Genomic DNA, 23,974 nt, shown 5'->3' with positions numbered 1-23,974 from the left:
AAATTAGTGTTCTCACAGTCTTCCTTGTCTTGTCGCGACATTCGCGCAATAAGGCTAAGAAGAACAAGACACGTCACGACGAGACATAAAATTGAATTTAAAATTGAAAGATTTAAATAATAAATCATATTTATTCAATATTTTTCCGTCATTCCTCCTTGTGCTTTCTTTATCTCTCCATTTTTTTTGTCGTTTTATTGTTCATTCACTCAAAAATTATTTTGTAATATTTATACACAGAAAAAAAGGAACGACAAGCTTCTTTATTGAAATTTTTATAATAAGACCATGTTCGAGGGAACCTACAGAAATTTTCCTTTTGAAAAATTTCATGAAAAGAAATCGTGACATGCGATTTTCAAACGTTCCCTCGCTTTCATTTGTTCCAATTCCAGACAGATTTTCATAATTTTCATATTTTTTCCTGTTTTTCTTAAATAACATCTTTATCAACGAACTCATCAATATTGAAGAAATATGCCAAGTAGATTATATTGAGTTGATTGAATTGACTTGTTTAGTATTCATTGCGGCAAGAAAAATTCGCAATATCGAGTTTTTTGATTGTTACATGAAGGAAAATTTTTTGATAGAATAATCAGTTTTTAATATTTTTTTTTTGTCTTTTCAGTACTCAATATGGAATGTCATCTGGTTAGGATGGAACATTTTTGTGATCTGTTTTTACTTAAATGTAGGAGTGCTGGACAGGGTAAGTATTTATCGTATTTTGTTGAGTTTAAGAGAATTTTTTGAACAAACTTTTCACAAGACTCCTTTTTTATCAAAACTTTCATGAAAATTACAGATTTCAGTACAAACGATGAGTTTCTTGTTGATTGAAAATGAAATTATTCTAACGAAATAATTTACATGAGTTGACAATAATTAAGTTACAAACAAAATTTTATAAAGTTTCAAGAACAATTATTTATAAAATACAACACAACAATATAAATCTGAACTTTCCAAAAACTGGCATCGAAATAAGGCAGAGAATACCCCTCAAGAAATTTAAAGTGAATCTTGAAGAAATTCATACTACAAAACAACCAATTAGAATAAATTTACTTAGAATTCTTACAAATCCTTTGGGACCTTCTGGAAGATCTGAGTGAATTTAAAAGGGCGCCTTCTTGGGATGACTAAGATCGAGAAAGCTTACGATTTTACAGTATAAAGTGTAGAACTTCGAGGTATATAAATCTATGGCAACATATCTCGTTTACTGTGTTAGTGTTAATTTTTAAAGCCACAAAAAACCTACTTCCTAATTACCTGTCTACAAAAATTTAAAAAGTGAGCGACCCACAGCTATACAATTTAAGAAACAATGCACATTTAAGACCAAGACAAGAAATATCATACAGTGAGCAACAATCAGTTTGGTACAGAGGTGTAAGAATTTTCAATGAAATGTCAAAGCAATATAAAACAGACTGTGATAGTGTTGAAGAATTTAAAAGAAACTTTGAAACGGCTTTTTTGAAATTTGCATAGTTCACTTCGATATTGAATCCGTCACGTATCATGTCATTCAAAAAATTTACTCCCTTGTAAAATAAAAAATTCTGTGCGAAAGCTGATCTCATTGGAGGCATCCTAAAAGTTCTTTGAGGCTTTAGACTTTAGGTTCATATGCTTGGTTTGAATTAATTGAAATAATTAACAATTTCTTAGATTTCTCATTCAACAGCTTCTTTGAGACACAAAAAGTCGAGTTTCATCAAATTTTTCCATTGAACGAAACTTTCTTTATTTCTCTTCAAATCTTGTTGATTCTAATTTCATCTCTTCCTCCTAAAATTCTAAAACTAAACAAAAAAAAACCATTAAAATAAAGCCACTAAACCATGTTTTTTCCTCTGCAACTTGATACCTTTTTTAATATTGGTTCACCATTACATTACTTCCCATCCAGTATAATTTTTCCCAATCAGATAAACAAAAACATGAATCTTCCTCCTGCTTCTCCATTCATCCTGATGATACAAAAATATATTACATCATGTTCCTATTCTCTGTAGTTTCGTTCTATTTTTCGCTTGCATGAATTCCAATTCAAGGTTTTCAGAATATTTATTTACACACAAAAACGTTGCTTTGTTTCCTTTGCACGATGGTTTCATGAAACATCGATAATCCATTCTATATTTGCTGCATCTCTCCATATTGTGTAGGTATAGGGCAAGAGTGCCAACAGATACGATTGTTGTGGTTTCTGGAGTGACTTGCTATGTGATGTTCTGTGCAATTTGTCTGCGTTTGTGTGTTTTGCAACGGTATGGAGATTATTACTTAATGTTATTGGAAAATTGTTGTTTGTTTTGTGCTCGGATATCAGAGTTTATTGGCAAATATTAGATAAGAGAATAATAATTTAATGAAATATATTGGGAATTTACCTTTGTTGTTAAGCAGGTTGCTGAAGATTTGAAGAGAGTACTTGATCCCGGTATTGTGTTTCAGGTCTGGAATTGATTGCTGTTAACATCAGTTAGAGAAAATTTAATTCAATTTGTGCTTATTTAACGCTTTTCCGCCTTTTCTTTACTTAATTCGCGACCCGACCTTGTTTAGGGTCAAGAAATGCCATTTCCTGCTGAAATTAAAAGAAAATAAAATTAAAGTAAACGAAGGAATGTAAATTAATAATGAAGCACGTACGGACGTAAGTTAAGACATTTGCATGCAAAAATAAAGAAAATGCTCGAAAAATGTAGGACAAGTCATACGGGCGAAAAAGACGAAGAAAACGTAGGGATTAACGTAAATTAGATTAGGAATTTGAAATGAAATGAAATGAAATTAAAGAATTTTTCTGTCTCTTTTTTCATTATTCGAAAAAGTAACGAGGGTCGGAGTGTTGTCGGATTGAAAATCGAGCCAGAATCCCTTGTCGGCTAATTAACCAGCATTTTTGGCCCATAAAACATTCGTCATTAATCCTTCTAAACTTTCTAATGCAATAAAATCCTCGTTTTAAAGAGCTTAACATTTCATTCCAAACATCCGCCATTGTTGTCGAATCCAAGCGCAGAACCAGAAAAAAAGGGTAATAAAATCGTTTTATGACCTGTTACAACAAAGTTTAAATTCACTTGCAAAAATATTAGAATTTCTTCACATTTTTTTAATGGATTTCACTTTGATAAGGGTCGTAAATTTTGTGCTCTGACGTCTTCGTGACGTGTGTGTTCCAGTTTTGGGCTTCAACGCAATTAAAAACTCGTAAAAATATTTAATTAAGAAACATGAAATTGCAGTAAAAGCTTTCTTTTTTTCTTCTGACCCAAATTTTTGAGGTAAATTGAAATTCTCATCTCTAAGCAATTCCCAAAAGCAATGTCCTGATTAATTTTCTGCGTGGTTCGGTTCGTTCGCGATTTATTCCGCTTTTGCCTACTTTTTGTTCAATGAAATCAATACGAATTTGCAGCGAAAAAAAATTTCCCAAATGAATGAAATGAATGACCAGCTAGCCACGAGCAATGGTTTACCCGGATTCGCTCATCGTCTGCATATAAACAAAAGCGAATTTTTTAATCTTGCTTAAAAATTTTCAATAAAAAAGTGACTAAAGTGGATTCTGAGATTTTTTTAAAATTTAATTATTAAAAATTTTCAAGAAACTTTGTTTTTGAAAAATAATTTAATTATTTTTTCAATATTTTTTTTTTGGTAAATTTAAATAAAAAAAGAAACTAAATTTTAATTATTTAATATTAAATTTCGTTTTAAAAAAATATTTAATTACATAAAAAAAAATAAAATTAATAAAAATTAAATAAAATCAAATTTGATGAAATAATTTAATATTAAAAATTTTCAGGAAATTTGATTTTAAGAAAATAATTTTAAATTTTTAATAGAATTTTTGGTCGATTTTCTGGTTGAAAAATTAAATATAAAAAATTTATTTAAAATTTTTACTTTAAAAAAAATATTTCATTATATTAAATTAATAAAATTAAATTTTAATTTAGTGAAAGATTTAATTTTTTTTTGTTGTAAATTTGAATAAAAAAATTAAATTAAATTTTAATTTTTTATTAAAAAATTTCATTAAAAAAATATTAAATTAGGTAAATAAAATAAATAAAAATAAAACAAAAATTTAAGGAAATAATTTTTTTATTTTTTAATTTTTTAAACAAAAGGACGTCAAAACTTTCAAAATTTATTTTTTATTTTATTTAAAAATTCCTCAAAAAATGCAGTAAAAATTGAGTGCCATCTGCGTTTTAATGCCTGACGAAAAAAAAGTTAAAACCACAAAAAAACTCACCCTGTTACGCTTCGATATCATACATTGGGAAAAAAATCCACTAAAACAGGAACAGAGTGTCATCATCAATTCTCGTATTTTGTTACATTTCACAGAAAAACTTCAGAAAAAAAATACAAATAATAATGATCCAAATCGACTGCATAACAAAAGAACCTATAAGAGACACAAGTTGTTCATAATAAAATGACGACCCACTTGGATTCTTGCCAAAGTTTCATTCAAAATCATGCAAATCATGAAATCAATTCCTTTTTCGCAACTACCCGACGCGTATTTGCTCAGCAGGTAGAATTTGCTGTGTTTACTCCGGCAACAAACGGATAAACATTAAACACCCCATTGCGAATCCCGAGCAATAATTTTCAGTTCCTTTTGCATAAATTATTACATACCCTCGTTCGCTGGTGTGTTCGCTGATCCGCAAGTTGATTAGGAATCATAAATCAATTCACGAAGCGCAGGCACTTTTTGTGTTTAATAACATTAACAATGTAATAAATTAATAAAAATTTTGCGCCGTTTGTGTAGTTGTGGGACTGTGAAAACATCCTGGGAGCGATTTTCTTATCGCCCTTCCGCAAAAATATTGAATAAAAATATTATTTTATTGTTTTATGAACAAAGGAATGTGAATAGCGGACCTTAATTTGATATTTTTGGGGACGTTTTTAGAAGGAAAATTTTGGTTTTTTTAGGATTTGTGTCTGTCAGAGTTATTTTTTGATCGAAAACTTATCTAAACTTTCAAAAAAAATTTAAAAGTTCTAAATTTTTAAAGAAATATTTCTTAAAATATTTTTTTTTAGATTTAAAAAAAATAAAAACATTTAGAAAATATTTTTAAAAAAATTCTGAAAATTAATTCAATGCGAAATTTAATTTTTTTTAAATTATTTTTTCGACTTTAAAAATAATTAAAATTTAAAATAAATTTATTTAATTAAAAATTTATTTAATATAATTAAGTAATTTAAATCGTGATAAAATTAAAAAAAATAATAAATAAATAAATTAATTTAAATTAATAATTAATTAATTTAAAAAAATATTTAATGAAACTTATTAATTTTTAAAAATATAATAAAAAGTTATAAAAAATTTAATTAATTAATTAATTATTTAAAAAAATAATTCAAATTAAAAATATTTTTTAACATAAAAAAATAATTTTTTTTTAAGAATTTTTTAAGTTATTAAACCAAAAATCCGCTTAATTAAAATTTTTCTAACAAAAAAAATATTTCCCGAAATTTATTTACATGACCGGAAGAAATAATATCACAGGTAGGCGACAAAAATTTCTCCAGTTTTATTGTTGTCGGACTTGCTTGTTTACATCGCGTCGTCAAAATTCCAAGTCATCTAATTAGCAAAAAAAAAAAAAATTTCTTCGATCGTTCGTTCGCCCGCCGACACAAAATTTAAATAATTATTCGGAAATTATTGAGACATTAATCATGATTACTCCGTCGTCCTCATCATTGTGTAAAATTACGTTTTTGCTTGAATGCGCAACGAAATTTTGTCTTTATATAATTAAAGCCGTACATAACAAATAAATGATGCGATTTTGTTGTTTTTCGCGTCTTTTCCTCCTCTTTCGCCTTCGTTTCTTCATTAAATTAAACGATGTTATTTTCCTTGTGGTTGTTTTTCGTTCGTGAGTGACTGAGGAGGAGGCGGAAAGGACAATAACACGACGATGATGATGGAAATTTTGACAGTAAACATCTTTTTTTTGCCGCTTTCGATCGTCTTTTCGCCATTCGCTTTGTAATCCGATTACTTCGAGTGTCTTCCGAAGTGTCGAGCGGGACTTACTTACAGTAAAGTGTCTTAATTTTTGGTCAAAAACCATGAAATTGGAATGAAATTTTGCTCTTTAAGAGTCCTTTAAAGCATTTTTGGTCGATTTTGAGCAAGGAAGAGACAAATTTCGGATTAAAAACGCACGATAAGCGTCGTAAATCAGTCATAAAGTTTCACAAGTACCAAAAAATGCCTCATTAGTAGCCTCAGAGTAGCTGTAACGAACGTTATTTCTGTAAATTATGACTTTTTTCCGCCTCTTGCACTTTCATATGAGTCTATCTGTCATGTGACGAGGCTTTAATAAATTATTTTATCGTCTGTTTTTATCTCTCCTATGTTCCAACCGCTCCATAATGCAACACGACATGAGAAAATTGTCACATAATGTCAGTTGTTACCTAAAAAAACGGGCTAAGTACATTTATTGCTGGAGGCGCCTGGTTTTTATCAAGCCAGGGAGGGAACAAATAAGGAGGAAGTCATATATCATGAACTCAGTGACAATTCTTCTTTAAATTTTTATGCTTCTAGTTCTCATCCCGTAATAATCTGTCGCAATAATGAAGATTAAAATGTACAAAAATTCCCTCATTATTTTTACTTTTCGCAGAAAATGAATGAAAAATGCGTTAAAATTTTAACCGGATGAAAAATTGAAGAAAAAACGAAAATTTAAGGGGGGAGAAAATTACTTAAATTTTTCATCCGTTCAAGTGGTTGAGCGACTTTTCACGGCGTTACGTAAAATTTTTCATACAAATTAGCTTCGTTAAGGGACGAAGTGTTTACATTTATTGATGCAATAAATAATTTCTGGATTTTCCTTCGAACGAACGGTCGAACACAAATAATAACGAGAAAAAGTGGCAAATCGTGGGAACGAAGAAAAATGTTTCAATTATTATTTGTTGATTTATTCCGTCGTCTTGAACAGGAAACGTTTCTCATCGTTATCACGAAAGAAATCGACGAGAAATCGCGTCGAGACGCACATAAAATGTCCCTTAATTGATCGATTTGGAATATTTATTGATGAGAATGGGCGATAAAGGGACAAATAATGAGCGGTTATGGCATAAATTGGAGGAAAATTTCATGAAAAATTCATTTTAAGAGGATTTTTCGATTTTTTGGTTTTTGGTAAATTAATTTAAATAAATTTTATTATTTTTTTAATTTAATTTAATTTAAAATGTAAATTAATTTATTAAATTTAATTTATTAAATTAAATTTTTAAATTAATTTTTAAATACCTAATTAACTTTTTTAAGTTTCTTTATTTTTTATTTAATTTAATTTTTTAAATATTTTATTTATTTTTTAATTTTTAATTATTTTTTTATTTTTTAATATTTAAAAAATTATTTTTTTTTATCATTTTAATTAATTTACAAGATTACTTAATTATTTAATAAATTATTTTGTAAATTAATTAAAATAAAAATATTTTTAAATTTATTTAATTTTAAAAATATTTTTTATTTTTTAATAAAATTATTTATTGAATTATTATTATTTTAAATTTAATTAATTTTAATTTAATTTTGAAAATTAATTAAAATAATAAATATAAATAATTTTTTAAATATTTTTTTTTTATTTTAAAAAAAATAAAAAAATTCGTAAAATAATTGTAAAAAGCAAAAATTATACTCTTTAATTTGTTTAAAATGACTCAACACAGAAAAATTTATCTTTTTTTGCTAAAACAAGTTCCCAGAATGAACAACCGGAAGCACTTTCGATAAAAATTCTGTTTATTATTTTTACAAAAAATAATGCGTGTTATTCCAAATAACAAACTTTTTGAATTTGTTGACACTACAATTTGTGAAAAATATAAATTTTTGTTTCAAGTTTGTTTATAAAATATGAATGTTATGAAAAAATATTATTTTTGACTTCATAAAAAAAAATATTTTCTCATTTTTACCAAAAAATGTCATATCAGAAGACGATTTATTGCAAAAAAAAAACTTGCATGAATTTTGTCACAAATTTGAATTTTTTTCAACCTCAAAAGGCATTTTTTATCGTAATTGAATCTCTGAATGCCGGAAAAAGTTCTGTGACTACCTCATTAACGCTGAACTTCATCAACATTTTTCCTCCGAAACACATACGACTTTGAAAACTTTGCGTCACGTGACCATTTATCATCCGCAGACATTTTAATATTTCACCTTTTCGCCGAAAATTTTGATGCGATAACGAACCAAGCACCGGAAAAGAACTTCTAAACGAGTAAATTTTCGTTTCTTGTTTTTTTTTTGTGTAACGTTATCGTGTCACTTGTGAACAGAAAGAAAACACACAAAAAAATATTTTCCTCATTATTTCCAACTCAACTCGCATGGCATGCTCATGATTGCTCACTCACTGCACAGTGCCTCGTAAGTTGCCTGCTGAAAATAAATTAAACACGAGACGTTAATGTACGCCAGAAATTATCACATTAATTTCCAGTTATGTTACGTCGTTGGTTGGTCGGTGCGGAAAATTTCACAAAATATTTTTCGTATGCGGTTGATGATGACTTTTAATGAATTAGACAAACAAACGCAGTACAAAGCAAAAAGTAAAAATGACAAAAAATGTCATGAAAGTAGGTGAAAAATGGAGTCAGGTGTGAACGTTTGTCGGTGAAAAAAAAAATAAAGAAAAATTCTCGTCACGTACCAAATCACGTTTCTAACGACCTTGTCTTACGTTTCGTCTTTCAATTTCAGGACACCTCAGGCATTCTCAACTTGGGCACTGGCAGTGTCTCGTGGTTTGAAGCCAATGGATACGGCTGTAAGCCATCGTATTCGACAAATCACACGGAACCGGATCCGTTCAAGCCGCCAAGACCCGAACAACCTGTGCCGGGATGCCTCTTAGACTATACCATTGTTGAAATTATTCAAGCGGGACAGCAGTGCTTGTTAGCAGTAAGTAATTTGATATTTTTTAAGTCTTTCATGAACTGAAAAGAGGGTTTTTTAATTTTATAAAAAAAAATAATAAAAATCTTTAAAAAAAAATTATTTAGATAAAATTGAATTGAATTTAAATAAAATTTAATTAATTAAATAAATTTCCGCAGAAAATTGTTGATTTTTTTTTAAATTCAAAAATATATATTAACTTATGAATATAAAAATTTTAATAATTTTATGTAAATTAATTAAAAAAATATTTCGAATACTTAATTTAATTTATTAAATTAAATTTACTAAATTTATTAAATTTAAAAAATTATAAATTATATTTATTTATAAAAATTATAAAAATCAAACAAAATTTAATTTAAATTAAAATTTTATTTTTTTAATTAAAATTATTTATTTATTTTTTTTAATTTATTTTTTTTTAATTAAAAAAATTTTATGTTCATTATTTATTAAATATTCAAATTAATTTAATATTTTTTAATATTTAAATATTTTTAATAAATAAAAAAAAAAATAATTAATAATAAAAAAAAATTAAATAAAAATAAATAAATTTAATAAAAATTCTAAAAAATAGAAAAATGCCTCTATTTATTTCAAATAAATAAAAAACATATTTGTTTAGATTATTTAAAAAATTTAAAAAATGCCTTATTAATTAATTAAATAATTTTATTAATTAAATTATTTTATTAAATTTAAAAAATTAAGTGAAATTATAAAATGAATAATTTTAATATTAATTTAAAAAAAATATTTGATTTTTAATTAAATGATTTTTTATAATTAATTATCAAATAAATATTTATTTTTAATATTATTTTTTATTCAACTATTTATTAATTTTTTGATGGAATTTTTAAAAAATCTGAAAATAGCAAAAGGTCCTTTTTTCAGTCAATAAGAACCTTAAAAAATTAAAAAAATTGCTCAATGAAATTCCTTTGAAATAAATTAATTTAAAATTTTACTTTTTTCAGATATTAGGAGTAATAGGAGCAATTTGCATCGGAAGCATATTCATGGATGAGGACGACAGCTGTAAGTATTCGTTTTTAAAATATTCCAAAAAATCCTTATCTGTAGCAAAAACTTAATTATTTTACATAATTTTTGGTATTCGGGTCTCTCTTTTATCTTTCTATGTAATTTTTTGTTGCTTTGTAGTTAAAACCTAGATTTTTTTGGGGTTTGCTTGGTTTGGACTAATTGAAAATTGAATTTTAGCTTTTTATTTAAAAGATGCGAGAACTTACCTGATCCAGATCAATTTTTTTAGCTTTTTGGCTTTTTATTTTTGGATTTTCAGTTTTGCCTCCTCCGTTTTCCTGTCCATGTGTAAATATTGTTTGTCCCGTGTTCCGATGAAAAATTCTTGAAAATGACAAAAAAATATTTCTTTCTCTTCCACACACACAAAAATGCTGCAGTCGAATTTATGGGTGTCGATGCGAAGAGCCCGCAACACACAGCCGTGCATCCAATGTACGTGAGTTACACGAGTTTGCCAACTACCACAACGCTGAGCAATGCCTCGACGAAAATTGTGTCGCCCATTCACAATAACAGCTTCACAACCGCATCCAATAATAACAACAATAACAATTCACCACTTTTGCTCCATCAGCATCACATCACCGACATTATTCTCAAGTCTGCGTTAGCGAACAGTAGCGATAAATTAAGTAAAATTAAGTCAGCTAGTGTAACAAATTCGCCAAATTTTTCCAATAGTTCGCTTGTGTCGGCCCACAAGTATCACAGTTATCAGCAATATGCGAGTCCGCACACGAATTTGGGCTCCGCGGGAATTTGCAGCGTAATTTGAGTTTTAATCTCAAGCGAAACGGACTCGGGTACACGGAAGTCGTGCATAATAGCCCAAAAGCAGGTCTCGATAGTTACATCAATGTCCAAAAATCGAGCAAAAAATACACGAATCACATAATTGACAGATCGCCATCGCCACCGCCAGTGCCCCCCCGCAACTCGAGTCAACAACGCTTATTTAACGGCATCGAAAATCCCTTCGAAACGAGTCCTTTCCTCAATAACTCCCAGTCGCCGTTACAATCACTCAATGCGATCAACGAAAATGGGCCCTATATGGAGCCTCATAACGTGCGACATCCCGCGCCGCGTCGAAACGGGCAATTTTCCCCGAGCAATGCGTCGCCACAACACTCACTCGTGGCACGAAGTCCCAACTTGAATCGCATTAATGCCCGAAGACGACTCGAGGGCGGCAATGGGAGCGGGTCACGTGGGCAAGGCGTCAATTTTTGTGATCAGGTGAGGTCTCCGACGAGACCCTTGCCCTTTATAGACAATAATGGATATGCGGAGCCGTATGCGATGCATCGCGTCAAGTCGCAAGATCGCATCGTGCATCGGCAACGGAGAGTTCACAGGACGAGAGCGGGCGAGCAGCAAAGACCACGTTCCTATTGTAGCACGAATAACAATCAAGGTTTCATTGAGTTGGGATGTTAGTTCTTTTTTCGAAAAGAAAAGTCGTCGTCGTTGTCGAACGAGAGCTCAATTTTCGTTAAATATACATTTATTGACTGTGGAAGACGAGACAAAGGAATGTCTCGTTGAAGCAAAAGTGTAATCCCCTATGTGACAAATGCATGAAATGACATCGAATTTTCCTTTGCACATACATGACGTGGCACAGTGTTGCAAAAATTAATAATTTTTTTTTATATAAAAAAAAATAAATAAATAAATATTTTTTATTTAATTAAATAATTATTTTTTAAAAAAAAATTTTAATTAATTAATTTAAATTTCAATATAATATAAAATATTTTTTTTATATAAAAAAATTTATTTAATTTTAATTTTTTTTTAATTATTTTATTTTTTTAAAAAAAATAATTAATTAAAATAATTTTAAATTATTTTTTAATTATTTTATTTAATTTAATTAAAATTAATTAAAATTAAAAAAAAATATAAATACAAAAATTTAATTAAAATTAATTAATTTAAATTAAATTTTTTAATTTTTAAAAATAATTAATTTTAAAAAAAAATAAATATTTTATTTTTTTTAATTTAAATAATTTATTTAAAATTTAATAATTAAAATAATTATTTTATTATTTTTATATAATTTTAGTTTTAAAAAAATTTGAAAAAAATTTTTTTTTTTTAATTTTTAGGAAAAATTAATTTAAATTTCATTTTAATTTTTTATTTTTTTAATTAAAAAAAAATTAAATTAATAAATAATTAATTTTTTAAAAAAATTAATTAAATAAATAATTTAATTAAAATAATTATTTAAAAAAATAATTAATTTAAAAAATAAAAAAAATTAACAATTTAAAAAATATATTTTTTAAAAATAAAATTATTAATTTTAAGAAAAAAAAATTTGAAAATTTTTGCAACACTGTGCCTTATCATAGAAAACTTTTCGATTAATCGCATTTATTAGTGCTCCATGCCGAAGTCTTTCTTTGTTACATGCGCGTCATTTCAGAAAGACGTTAGAAATCAAACGAATATGATGACGATAAATTTATTGGATTACTTTTTCTTTCTTTCTCTCTCCATTTTAGAACTTTTTCTCATTAGAGTGCAGTATTGGAGATAAAAGAACATGATTGCAACTCTCAAGAAGATCAAATTTAATACAATTTATCGACGATGATTATTGACAAAATGAAGTGAAGTGTGTGATTTTTACAAGATTCTCATCTCTTAATGAAAAATCAGGCTTTGTCTAAATTTTTGAAGCCAAAAAGTTCATTAACCTCGGAAAATCGATTAAATTTCAAGCTACAAGGGCACGTCAGTCGTCACATGTTATGCAAATTTCCTTCTTTTTTACATGTCTCAAAGGCATGAAAGTACTTGTCGTACACGTTTTGTGTGAAAAAAAATTTTTTTAAGAAAAAAAAATTGAGACTTGAGCGCTTTTTTATGTCTTTTAAGGACCAAAAATCTTAAAAAATATTTTTTTTCTTCCAAAAAATTTTAATTTTTAAGTAAATTCATAACAAGTCCTGCAATAAAGTTCTCAAATTTCCCCCGAAACGCATTAAAAAGTAAAAATTGAAGGGGAAAAAACCACAAATTACGACGAAACGTCTTGTTAGTTCACATCGTTGAGTTATGATTATATGCAAAAACCTCATAAAAACCTTACCTGCTGAAAATATGAGACGACATGGCGGCAACAGTAATCATATAGTTAAGAGTTATGATTACACGATGGGGGGACGCAAATATTTGTTCAGGAGGGTTCTGTTCCTTTTGTCAATTGAATCCAATCATACGTGAAGTGCTTTGTTTCAACCCTTATCCTTTTAAGTTATTCATTACGAAGCAAAAAACAAAAGAATTCTTCCGTTTTTTACTTTTGCGAATGAATTTTTAGCAAGAAATATCCGAATTCGAGGAAAAAAGGTTGAGAAAAGTAAAAAAAAATATTTCAAGAAATTTTCTCGTTAGACCAAATATCGATTTCTATCGTTTCCTGACACACTTGAGGCGAAACTAGTCCGTATCAATAAAATAAATTCAATATTTGCACTAAAAGTAATAAAATTGTTACGTGATCCAAATAAATCATTAAAGAAAATTATTATTTTCATATATAGGAAAATGCATTTTGATGCAATTTTAATAATTTTTCATATGGAAACGTCTGGTTTTTTACTAAAAAGTCATAAAATTGAGGGAAAAGTTTCGTCACCAATTAAAACAACTCAATTTCCGTGATTTTCCTCAAAAAAAAACTTTTTAAGTAAAAAAATGAAAATCACAAATCAAGAGTTCAAGTGTCAAAACTCTTTTAATTACTGCACTTTTTGTGTGGCAAAACTTTTCATCTATCGTAATTTCTTTCCTTGATCTTTTTTATGTTCGAATCAATTAACAGCTTGCAGGCGATTCAACTTTGAAAACTATTTTTTTTTTCGTATTTTTGTGTTTTTTTCTCTCTTTCAGTCTCAATTACTTTGGAAAATTGATCCTTTTTGTGCAGGATGCAAGTGAATGACGTGAGATTAAATGAACGAAAGAGAGAAAAGTCTGTTAAAACAACTATTTGCTTTAATTGTTTCACTCTTTGTAAAAATAAACTTTTAATCTCCGATAAAATGAAATAAAATGGATATTTTGAACGTTTTTGTTGCAAATCTGAACGACATGTGCAGTAAATTTGCCACTTTTAGTTCAGGAAATTATTTTTAGAGCTGCGAAAAATTTTTTAAGTTGAACTTAAGGTTAAAAGACTTAAAGTTTAAGTTGAGTTTAAGTCATAAAAATTTTTGACTTAAGATAAAGTTTAAAAAAAATTAATTATTTTTGGCTTTTTTATAAAAAATTAAGAAAATAAATTCTAAAAAAAATTATAAATTAATTAATTTTACTTAAGTTCTTTTTTAACTTACGTTTAAGAAAAAGTCACTTAAGACAACTTAAAAATTAATTTTCTATTTTTTTTATTTTTACCAAAAAATTAGTAGAAAAACCAAAAATTAATTAATTTTTGACTAATTTTGAAACTTAAGCTCAAGTCAAAAGATTTTTAAATAAAAAAAATTAAATTTCTTAAGTTTAAGCTTAAGTCTTAAGTTTTTACTTTTTCGATTAATTTTATAAATAAATAAAATTCAATCAATTAAAATTAAAAATAATTTTAAAAATTAATTTCTTTTAATAAATTTCCATGGAGACGCCTTGTTAATTTTTTTAAAAAATAATTTTTTAAAGTGTTTTATTACTCTGAATGGTTTCCCACAAAACGATCAATGAAGAGAAAAATTTCATAAAATAACAAAATAAAAAAGAAAATAAACGAAGAAAAAACTTTATCCCGCCAAAGCCTTTTATTTTTCCCATTTTTTGTGTGTTATTTCATCTTTTTTTCATGGCTTTTACGAATATTACGTAAAAAGCACGAGCCCACAATTCCCACAATGATGAAACCCAACACTTATTTTTCAATAGCGAGATTTATGAAAAAATAACAAAAACGAATTATGCCAACTCATGTATAAGAAAAACTCAGTTTACTTTCACTTTTCGTCGTCGTCGTTGTCGCCATTTGTTCAAAAAAAAAAAGATGCAATAACAAAAAAAAGGAAAAAAAGGATGAAAAAATAAGAAAAATATTTATTTAGTCGCGAATTAAATTATCTAGATACACAATCCACGGAGTTACTTTTCTCTTTATTTCTTTACGTTTCTCGGAATCCGTCTTTTCATCTTTTTCTGCGTTCAAGTGAGTAAGTTCAAGCAATTTATCAACAGTACAGAAGTTAAGGAGACGGTTTCGTAATAATTTTCGCGTGTATGGCTTGAGTGACACGATTTATTGCGCGACAATGAACCCAACTTTCGTGATGTGTGTCTTTGCATACCATTAAAAGGGGTTTTCCTTCATTTTTCTTCGCGAGTTTGTTTCAATTTCGGTAATTTTTGCTTTTTTTCTTCGAAAGAAACAAGAAATTTGAAGAAAAATGTCAAAAAGTTGAATATCTCTTTCATAAAATTTTGCCATAATCACGTAAAAAGCACATTTCCACACATTTTTTCGTATCTCCGACTAATCTCCAAGACAAAATTTTACCGATTTTATCTAATGGGAGTGTAGAAAAGTACGTTTAAGACGAGAAATTTATTACTTTTACTTTGCCTTGCATCACTTTCAAATAGTTGGCAGTACATAAAATAATTTATGGGGTTGAAGGCACGGAAAAAGTTTATAAAGTTAATTATTTTTCATGAAAATTAAGTCAATTTGAGCTCTCGTTGATTTTAGCGACAAATTTTTCTTCGAAAAATGAAAAAAGGACTGAAAACGGCTTAAAATGTAAATAAAAAAATAAAAAGTTTAAGATCAAAAATAATATTTAAAAAGTAAATATTTGAGAAACGAGAATGAAAAATTAAACAGGACCTCATTTTATATTTAAATTAAATAAATATTTAAAATAATTAATTAAAATTAAATTTAAATAAAAGTTTAGGGACGGTATAATTATTAAATAATTAGTAAAATTAAATATTAATAAAATAAATAAATTAATTGTAGTTTGTACATTAATTAAAAATTAATAAATAGGGGATATAACGAAAAAAAAGTAGAATCCTGTATTTAAAAAAAAATACTCCAAAGGGTGTTTTTGAATGAATTTTTAAAGAATTTAATCAAAAATTACCTTTTTTGTGAGGATTTTCCTTCAAACTCAAAAAACCTTAGCTAGATGTGATTATTAGTCAAATTATTGGTCAAAAATTAGAAGAAAAATGAAACGAATTAATTAAAAAAATATTTAAAATTGGAAAAAAGATATTTTAGCTCCTGTTAGAATTTATTCCTAGTCCTAGTCTTAGCTCTAAAAAATTTCCTGTTAAAATTTTGTTTTGTTAAAAAAATAGAAATAATGTTTAAAAAATTTAATAATGGAAAAATATTATTAAAAAATGTGTCTTTCATCGTCATGTTACTCATTTCACTTCAAATTTTCATTCAAAATTTTTTTTTTTTAAAAAAATTAATTTATTTATTATTAATTATTAATTAAATTAAATTATTTTAAATAATTAATTAATTAAATTAATTTATTTAAATAATTAATTAATTAATTTAAATAAATTTAATTAATTAAATTAATTTAATTAAATAATTAATTAACTTATTTAAATAATTACCTAATAAATTAAAAAAATAATTTTTAAAATTGTCAAATAATTAACAAAAGACATGAAAAAAAATCAATTTTCCTTAAAAAAAAAATTTCATAAAAAAAATATTATTTTCATAAGAAAGGCGCCAATTTAATATTTTTTATATACCTATTTTTTTACTTCATCATCTGATTAGCTTCTTTTTCAACTATTCGCTTCTCTGCATGAAAATATCATTAATCATCTTTCATGAGCAAGAGTTGAAGAGCAAAAACAGACAAAGCAAAAAAAAAATGAAAATATAAAGAAAATGTTCAGTGACCTAAATAATTATTTTATGAAGTTTATCAGTTGACCTTGTTGGGTAAAAGGTCAATGTCTAATTTATAAATAAAAAAAATAATCAATCGAAGCATCATCTGGTTCAATTCGAATTAAAATCTAATTAATTTTTGTTTTGTAACTTCGATGTAATTTTTTTTTTGCTTTTATGTAATCACCATAAAAATATCCAATTACAAAAAAAAATTGTAAGAGAAATTTTTTCATGTTCATAGTTGAGTCAATCAACGAACAGGCAGAGTAAACATGAGTAAATAACGAAAAAAAAAATTAATTAAATCATCAAATAAATTTATTTTTTTTTATCAGGGAATTTTATCAAGGCACACATGCTTGTTTTGCTACTTTAACCGGGCATGAAAAAAAAATGAATTTTAATAATTTTGTTTATTTTTTTGGCACATACTATTATAATTTTTTTTAATCTGGGTGTTCGTGTGCCTAAATAAATAAATATTTAAAAAAAAATATTTATCGATTAATTCTGATCATTATCTCGAAAAAATATTTAAATTGCCTTTAAATGAAGTTTTAAATAATTTTTTATTAATTTTATTTATTTTCGTGCCTTCGATAAAATCAAAAATCTTTAATTTTTGTAGCACCTGCTTGATAAATATTTTAAATTAAATTTTTAGGAAACATTTTCGATATTATCTTTAATCGATTGAAATAATTAGACAGATAATTAATTAAATTTAATTGGATATTTAAATGGATTTTCCGCTTAAAATAGGTTAAAAGGTATAAAAGTTTGTATTTTCATCTCATTTCACTCATAATAGCTTCAATTCCGTTCAATTTTACACGAATTCAAATCACAAGAGCTTTGTCAAACTGCCAATTTTTTGCATAATTTTACAATAAAAAGCAATGAAATGCTTTGAAATGATGATTAATAAATAAAAATAATATTTTCATGTAATTTTTTCTTCTTTTTTCTTTCTTTTTTTATTTATTTTTAATTTTTTTTATTAAAAAATCAACAAAACAACAACAGATATGTGCTGTAAAAATCAAAAAATAATAATTAAAAATGTTTAGAAATTCTTCAAATAATTTAAAAGGAACGGTAGATAGTCTCTCGTATTAGATGTCAAACATTAGAAAAAAAAATAAAACGAGCGGAAAATAATAAAAAAATAATTAATTAAAAAAATGAAGTGAATACAAATTAATCGTAAGTAGCAAAAATAACAAAATATTAAAAAAAAACAATTATATTAATTAAAATAAAAATTAATAATCGAGTGTTTTTATAAATAAATATAAATATTTAAGACTTTTTATTATTATGATTAATTTTTAACTTAAAAAAATAATTGTTATAAATATAAAATATTTTAAAAAATAATTTATCGTTATAAATAGTTGTTTATGTTTATTTTATTGAGTGTTAAATATAAGAAAAAATGAAAAATTTCCGATTTTTTTGTGTTTTTATAAAAATGAATGAAAAATTATTCAATAAAAACAACCGTTTTTGATATAATTAATGATTTTTTCTGGTTTTCCCGTACCTTACTAACAATGTAAGCACCAATTTTTTAAAAAATAAATAGTTACTAACTCGTAAAAAAATATTTAATAATTTAAAAAAAAAAAGTTGCAGTAGTTTTTTTAACAAAGATAATTTTTTCCTTAACAGAGCACATTACAGGCTTTTACAAGGTTTGGATTTAAATTAAAAAAAAAATATTTTTAGAAGTAAAATTATTTTTAAATGTTATTTAGATTTTTTTTGACTAACGATTTTTTTAAAAAAAATTTTTTTAAATTTTTTTCTAATAATTTTTTGTTTAAATTTTCCTCAGCGGGCAACTTGAAGAAATCCAAATACCGGCAGTCATTGTATTCCGTGGAATTCGGACCTCCAGTTGACACAATCCGGAGTCGTAGTCGCGATGCTCTCAACAATGCCCCGGAAACGTTAAGTCCCAAGCCAATGACGCCGCGTCGTATCAAGCGTCGCAGTGTCATGAATCGCGGAACAACAAATCGCACCAGCACCCAATCCCGTCGATCGCATCATTCACGCAGCAGTCATCGCAGTAGTCGTCGAAAAGTGCATCAAAGTCCCGTCACGAAGCTCCTCGAGCAACAACAGGGCGGCGCATCAACCTCAGCTGCTGGCAAAAATCTTCCATCCTTCTCGCGAGGCGCTGCGGGAACAAGTACGAGCACTTCGCATCTCACCGAATCGAATCTCAAGTCATTGAACAACGATTACGGGCCAGTTCCGGGTACAAGTCGCACCGCTTCTGACATTGTGCGTCACAGTCCCGATCCAATTTACTACAATATGACGCATAATGTGAGTTCCCCATTGCCGCAAGACACAAGTTGGAGCCCAAGTCCGCCGCCGGGTCATTATTCGACAGCAACGACACTTTCCAATCAAGGCGGGCACTCAAATCCGACGTATCAGCATTCAACGCCCAATTTGTCGCACAGTCCCGAGCCCATGGATGAACCATATTCCAATCGCCCGCCTTCCGTGCGAAGTAGTTATTCGAATTTTCATGGCGCGCGTCCCCTAAGTTCGTATAATCCGCAAACGGGCACCAAAGAAAACGTTTTTCTCGGATTAACGCAGCACCAGCAGCAACAACAAGTCGTTCAAAATCCACAACCGCCGCCAGTTGTGCATGCAAAACCCGAAACACACCCGATTCAAGCGACGCATAAACACGAACCTTTCCGTCCTACGAAACCAGCTGCTATTCCGCCGCCAACGCATCCAAAGCCCTATGCCCATGTGCAACCGCAAGCGCAAATGCCGCCGCCACAAAGCCCGTCGCCGTACCAACATTTGCCGCAGCTGCCACAAAAATCCCGGATGGCAATGGCGAGTTCGCGTGAAAGCATGAGTTCGATTGCGTTCATCAATAGCGGACCTCCAGCTTATAATTTGAACTATCACACGCCGCCAGATTCGGAAACGACCATGTAACGACTGAAAATGTATAAAAAAATAATAAAATTAACAAATTTGACATAGAATTAAGATAAAAAAGTGTAAATAAAATTGTTACAAGATCTCACTTTTGAAGAAATCTCACGTTAATAACGAACGAAATTAGGTTTAATCTCGAAATTTTAATTTTTACTTTTTTTTTTGTTCTTCCAAAATATTCACTGTTCTTTAATTTTCATGCAATTTTTAATCTAAAAATAGGATATTTAAGTAAAATTAGTTAAAAAATATTAATTTTAAGTCAAATGTATAGCAAATTTTTAAAAAATAATTATTAAAAAATGTAGTTTTAATATGAAAAGACACAAATATTTGAAAATAAAGAAACACTTTGAATGAATTTTGCTGAATTTTATTTTTCAAAACTCAAAAATTTTCAAAAGAATTATAAAAAAGGTAAGTTTTGGGCTGAATTTCCTTCAAAAATATCAAAAAACTATCATTTTAAACTTTTTAGCTTCTGCGCAAGAGCAAGTTTTTTTTTCAAAATTCACTATTTTGCCGTTATTTAGTGCCTTACTTAATTTTAAAAAAAATATTAGGATAAAATACCTTATTAGAACAAAAAAAAATTTTTTGACTTAAGCTGAAACTTAAAAATTCGTATGAGACTTAATTTTTAAGTCGAATGAAAAAAATTGAAATATGTATGTTGACTTAAGCCTAAAAATAAGTTAAAATAAAGGAAAATATTCTTTTTTTGTCAAATTAATTATTTTGAACTTTTAAAAGTTACTTTAAGTCAAAGTTAAGTCAAGACTTAAGCTGACTTAATTTTTAAATTATTTGGAATTTTTTTCTAAAACTTATAATTGTTTCAAATTTTAAGTCAAAAAGTTAAAAAAAAACTTTACTTTTGCTTAAAAATTAAATTTAAGAAAGAAGATTAATTTAACTTAAGTAGAGGGCTATAAATAAAATTTTAAGCCTCTTAAGCTTAAGTCATGATACTTAGCCTTAGCTCTGATTTTAAGAAAAATTAAGAAATTTTTTAATTAAGATCTTTTCTTTTAATTTTTTCTAAACTTAAGTCAAAAGCTTCTTGTTTGTCAATTTTTTTTTCTTAAGTTTAAGTCATTTCAGCTTAAGTTAAATCTTAAATTATTCAAGTTTTAATTTAAAGTTGACTTTGGCGATTTTTAAATTTCTTAAGATGTTTTCGTTTGACATAATCTTAAATTTAAGAAAGAATTCAATAAGTTTTGCCTTTTAAACCAAATTCATATCTTTTTAAAAACGTAAGGATTTTAAGTTAAATATTTAGTCTGTAGGTACCTACATGATTTCTTATTTTGAATAAGAATAATGAAATGAATTTTGATTAAGAATAAAAATATGAAAATTTTATCAAAAAGTTAATAATTTCATTAAAACTTAATTTTTCTTAAGTTACGACTTAAGATTTTTTTGCCCCCATCATTTACGTCACTGCAAAAGTACTGTTTTCCCTCGAATTTTTTCCACAAAATTTTATAATTTTTCTACCGATTCAGTGGAAAACCGTATTGTGACACGAATGAATCAGCAAAAAGTGCAATTTCCATAATTCACAGTCGTATAAAAGACGAAAATCAATTTATTTATTTCCCAAAAAGGCTTGCTTAAAACCAATTTAGAGCTTTAAAAATCCGTGCAACCTGTTCTACGAGACTTCCTGCTTAGAGATATTCTACATTCGAAACTTTGCGAACGTGAAATTGACGGGAATTCGAGGGCATTTACCCGGAGAGTCTCGCCAACTACCGACCAAAACTATTGATTTCCCTTTTTGTTTAAGTTAGTTTGTTTGGAAATGGAATTTGTGGATTTTTTGGTTTGCATCGTACATCGTGACTTCATCGCTTCTCTCATAGTAAGAAAAAAATTTATTTGGAATTTTTTTAAAAAAAATTTTCATCGTAATTTAAAAAAAAAAATTTCATCGCAATTTTTTTCATGTAAAATTTTTTTTGCTTTTTTAGTGAATTCAACACTGAACATCCACACCAATCCTCTCTCAAACATGTCAGTTGGCTCTGATCGGCCTTCGATACATGAGATGCTAAAGGTAAGTGTCGAAAAAGCGATTTTTTCTCAATTTCCGGGATGATGAGTCATTTAATTTTTATAGGATGAACCGTCAATGAGTGAGAGCAAAAGTTCGGTATTTAGTGGCACAGAAGTAAAATCGTATAAACATCCGACCACATTGCCTGGGCTCCGTTCGGTGGGCCCTTCGTCGTCATCCGCCGCTGCTGCTGCGGGAAATGCCGCAACGACACCAAATAACGCATCATCACACAATACGCCGTCGTCGGCAGTGGGAACGCCCGCTTCCGTGGTTTCGCCCTTCAGCCCGTCGTCGCAGAACGGCAGTGATTCGGCCTTCTTCAAGAATGGCGCCTCCAAAATCGACACGATCAAAACGTGGAGCATATCGACGTACAAGTGCACGCGTCAACTCATGATGGAGCGTCTCGGGAAAACTTCACGGACCGTCGACACGGAACTCGAGGCGCAAATCGAGCTTTTACGCGAAACGCAACGAAAATATCTCTCGATCTTGCGTTTATCGCGTGCTTTTAGCTCGCATTTTCAGCATTGCGTGCAAACGCAACACGCACTCGCCGAAGCGTTTAGTGATTTGGCGCAAAAATCGCCGGAGCTGCAGGAGGAGTTCATGTACAACAGCGAGACGCAACGGAATCTCACGAAAAATGGCGAATTGCTGCTGGGCGCCTTGAACTTTTTCGTGTCGTCCGTGAATACGCTGTGCAACAAGACAATCGAGGACACGTTGTTGACCATCAGACAATACGAGACGGCACGCATCGAGTATGACGCCTACAAAAATGACTTGGAAGTTGCGCGACCCGAAGTTAGCAGTCCCGCAGCGGAGGAGGCGCAAAAGAATTTCTCCAAGCACAAGGAGCAATATGAGAAGTTGCGTGCCGATGTCGCCGTCAAAATGCAATTTTTGGACGAGAATCGCGTCAAAGTCATGCACAAGCAGTTGCTCTTGCTGCATAATGCCGTTGCGGCGTACTTCAGTGGAAATGCGACGGCGCTCGAGGGCACGCTTAAGCAGTTCAACATCAAAAGTCCCAATTCCACGAGCAGTTCGTGGCTCGAGCAGTAGTTGGAAAGCAATCGTTATCGTCCCACGGACCATTTTTCGTATTTATAAACATTGATAAACCTATAGATGAAGAAGAAATTTAATGTGAGCGTATATTCAGCATATATGACAAAAAAAGTTTAATGAAAAATATTTACACATCACTTATTGCTTCTGCTTTGTTACTCCTCAAGTACTATTTAAAAAAATTAAATTTTAATTTTTTTTTCACATTCCTCCTTTTTGTGTTTTTTGCTTTTGTGTGTTTAATTTTAAGTCTAATTTATTTAAATATTTTATTAATTTTTTAAAAAAAGGAAGAAAGAATAAAACGAAAGCACAGTAGTTTGTCAAATTCTAGTCAAATCTCACTTTTTTTGTATTAATTGTTTAGTTTTAGAAATCACCCAAAATTTCGACACCCGTTTAATTTAGTTTTAGATGAAATGAAAAAAAAATCGTAGGTAAAAGTGAAAATCAAGAAATTTTTGATGAGTTCGGAATTTGATGATCAAAATATATATTTTGTGCATAAAAAAGTATAGAAACTAATTTATTGGATGAAGAATTGTAAGAAGTAAAAAAAAAATAAAAATCACTACTCTATGAAAAAATTTGTTTTTTTTAATGTTTAATTTTTTTACATTTTTGTAAAATATTTTCTAATAATTTAGAATATTTTTTTATTTTTCTCGAAAAAAAATATTTTTTTACAATTTTTTTTAATTATAAAATTTATTTGGGTTTGAACAAAGTACTTTTAAAAATTCATAATTTTTATTTCTTGAAATTTTTGACAAAAAGGTCTTTTTTACCGCATTTCGAAGAAAAAATGCCCCAAAAAATTTTTTTTTTATTTCTTTAA

The 23,974-nt window shown here is 28.1% G+C and overlaps 2 protein-coding genes across 2 annotated transcripts in view; both read left to right on the top strand.

Moving 5' to 3' along the window:
* The window catches only part of LOC134830956 (sodium/potassium-transporting ATPase subunit beta-1-interacting protein), a 68,386-nt gene extending 48,262 nt beyond the window's left edge, over positions 1 to 20,124 (top strand). The window contains exons 3-6 of the mRNA XM_063844574.1: positions 632 to 712; positions 8,834 to 9,037; positions 10,021 to 10,081; positions 18,850 to 20,124. Coding sequence (XP_063700644.1) covers positions 632 to 712; positions 8,834 to 9,037; positions 10,021 to 10,081; positions 18,850 to 19,988 — 1,485 coding nt within the window. The 3' untranslated portion in view covers positions 19,989 to 20,124. The remainder of the gene's footprint in view (positions 1 to 631; positions 713 to 8,833; positions 9,038 to 10,020; positions 10,082 to 18,849) is intronic.
* A 1,399-nt stretch (positions 20,125 to 21,523) lies between these two features.
* LOC134830024 (arfaptin-2) lies at positions 21,524 to 23,702 on the top strand. The gene is made up of 3 exons (XM_063843370.1): positions 21,524 to 21,864; positions 21,974 to 22,059; positions 22,123 to 23,702. Coding segments are annotated over exons 1-3 (1,095 nt in total). The 5' UTR covers positions 21,524 to 21,863; the 3' UTR covers positions 23,131 to 23,702.
* Positions 23,703 to 23,974: the final 272 nt, after the last annotated feature.

The sequence above is a fragment of the Culicoides brevitarsis genome, chromosome 2, assembly GCF_036172545.1.
Source record: "Culicoides brevitarsis isolate CSIRO-B50_1 chromosome 2, AGI_CSIRO_Cbre_v1, whole genome shotgun sequence".
Classification (NCBI taxonomy): Eukaryota; Metazoa; Arthropoda; class Insecta; order Diptera; family Ceratopogonidae; genus Culicoides; species Culicoides brevitarsis.
Note: the sequence above shows the minus strand (reverse complement) of the source record. Positions and strands in the feature narration are given on the sequence as shown.

Excerpts from the sequence above, each read along its gene's own strand:
- LOC134830024 (XM_063843370.1), top strand. Across the intron at positions 22,060-22,122 it reads CGATACATGAGATGCTAAAG|GATGAACCGTCAATGAGTGA; the intron begins GTAAGTGTCGAA and ends TAATTTTTATAG.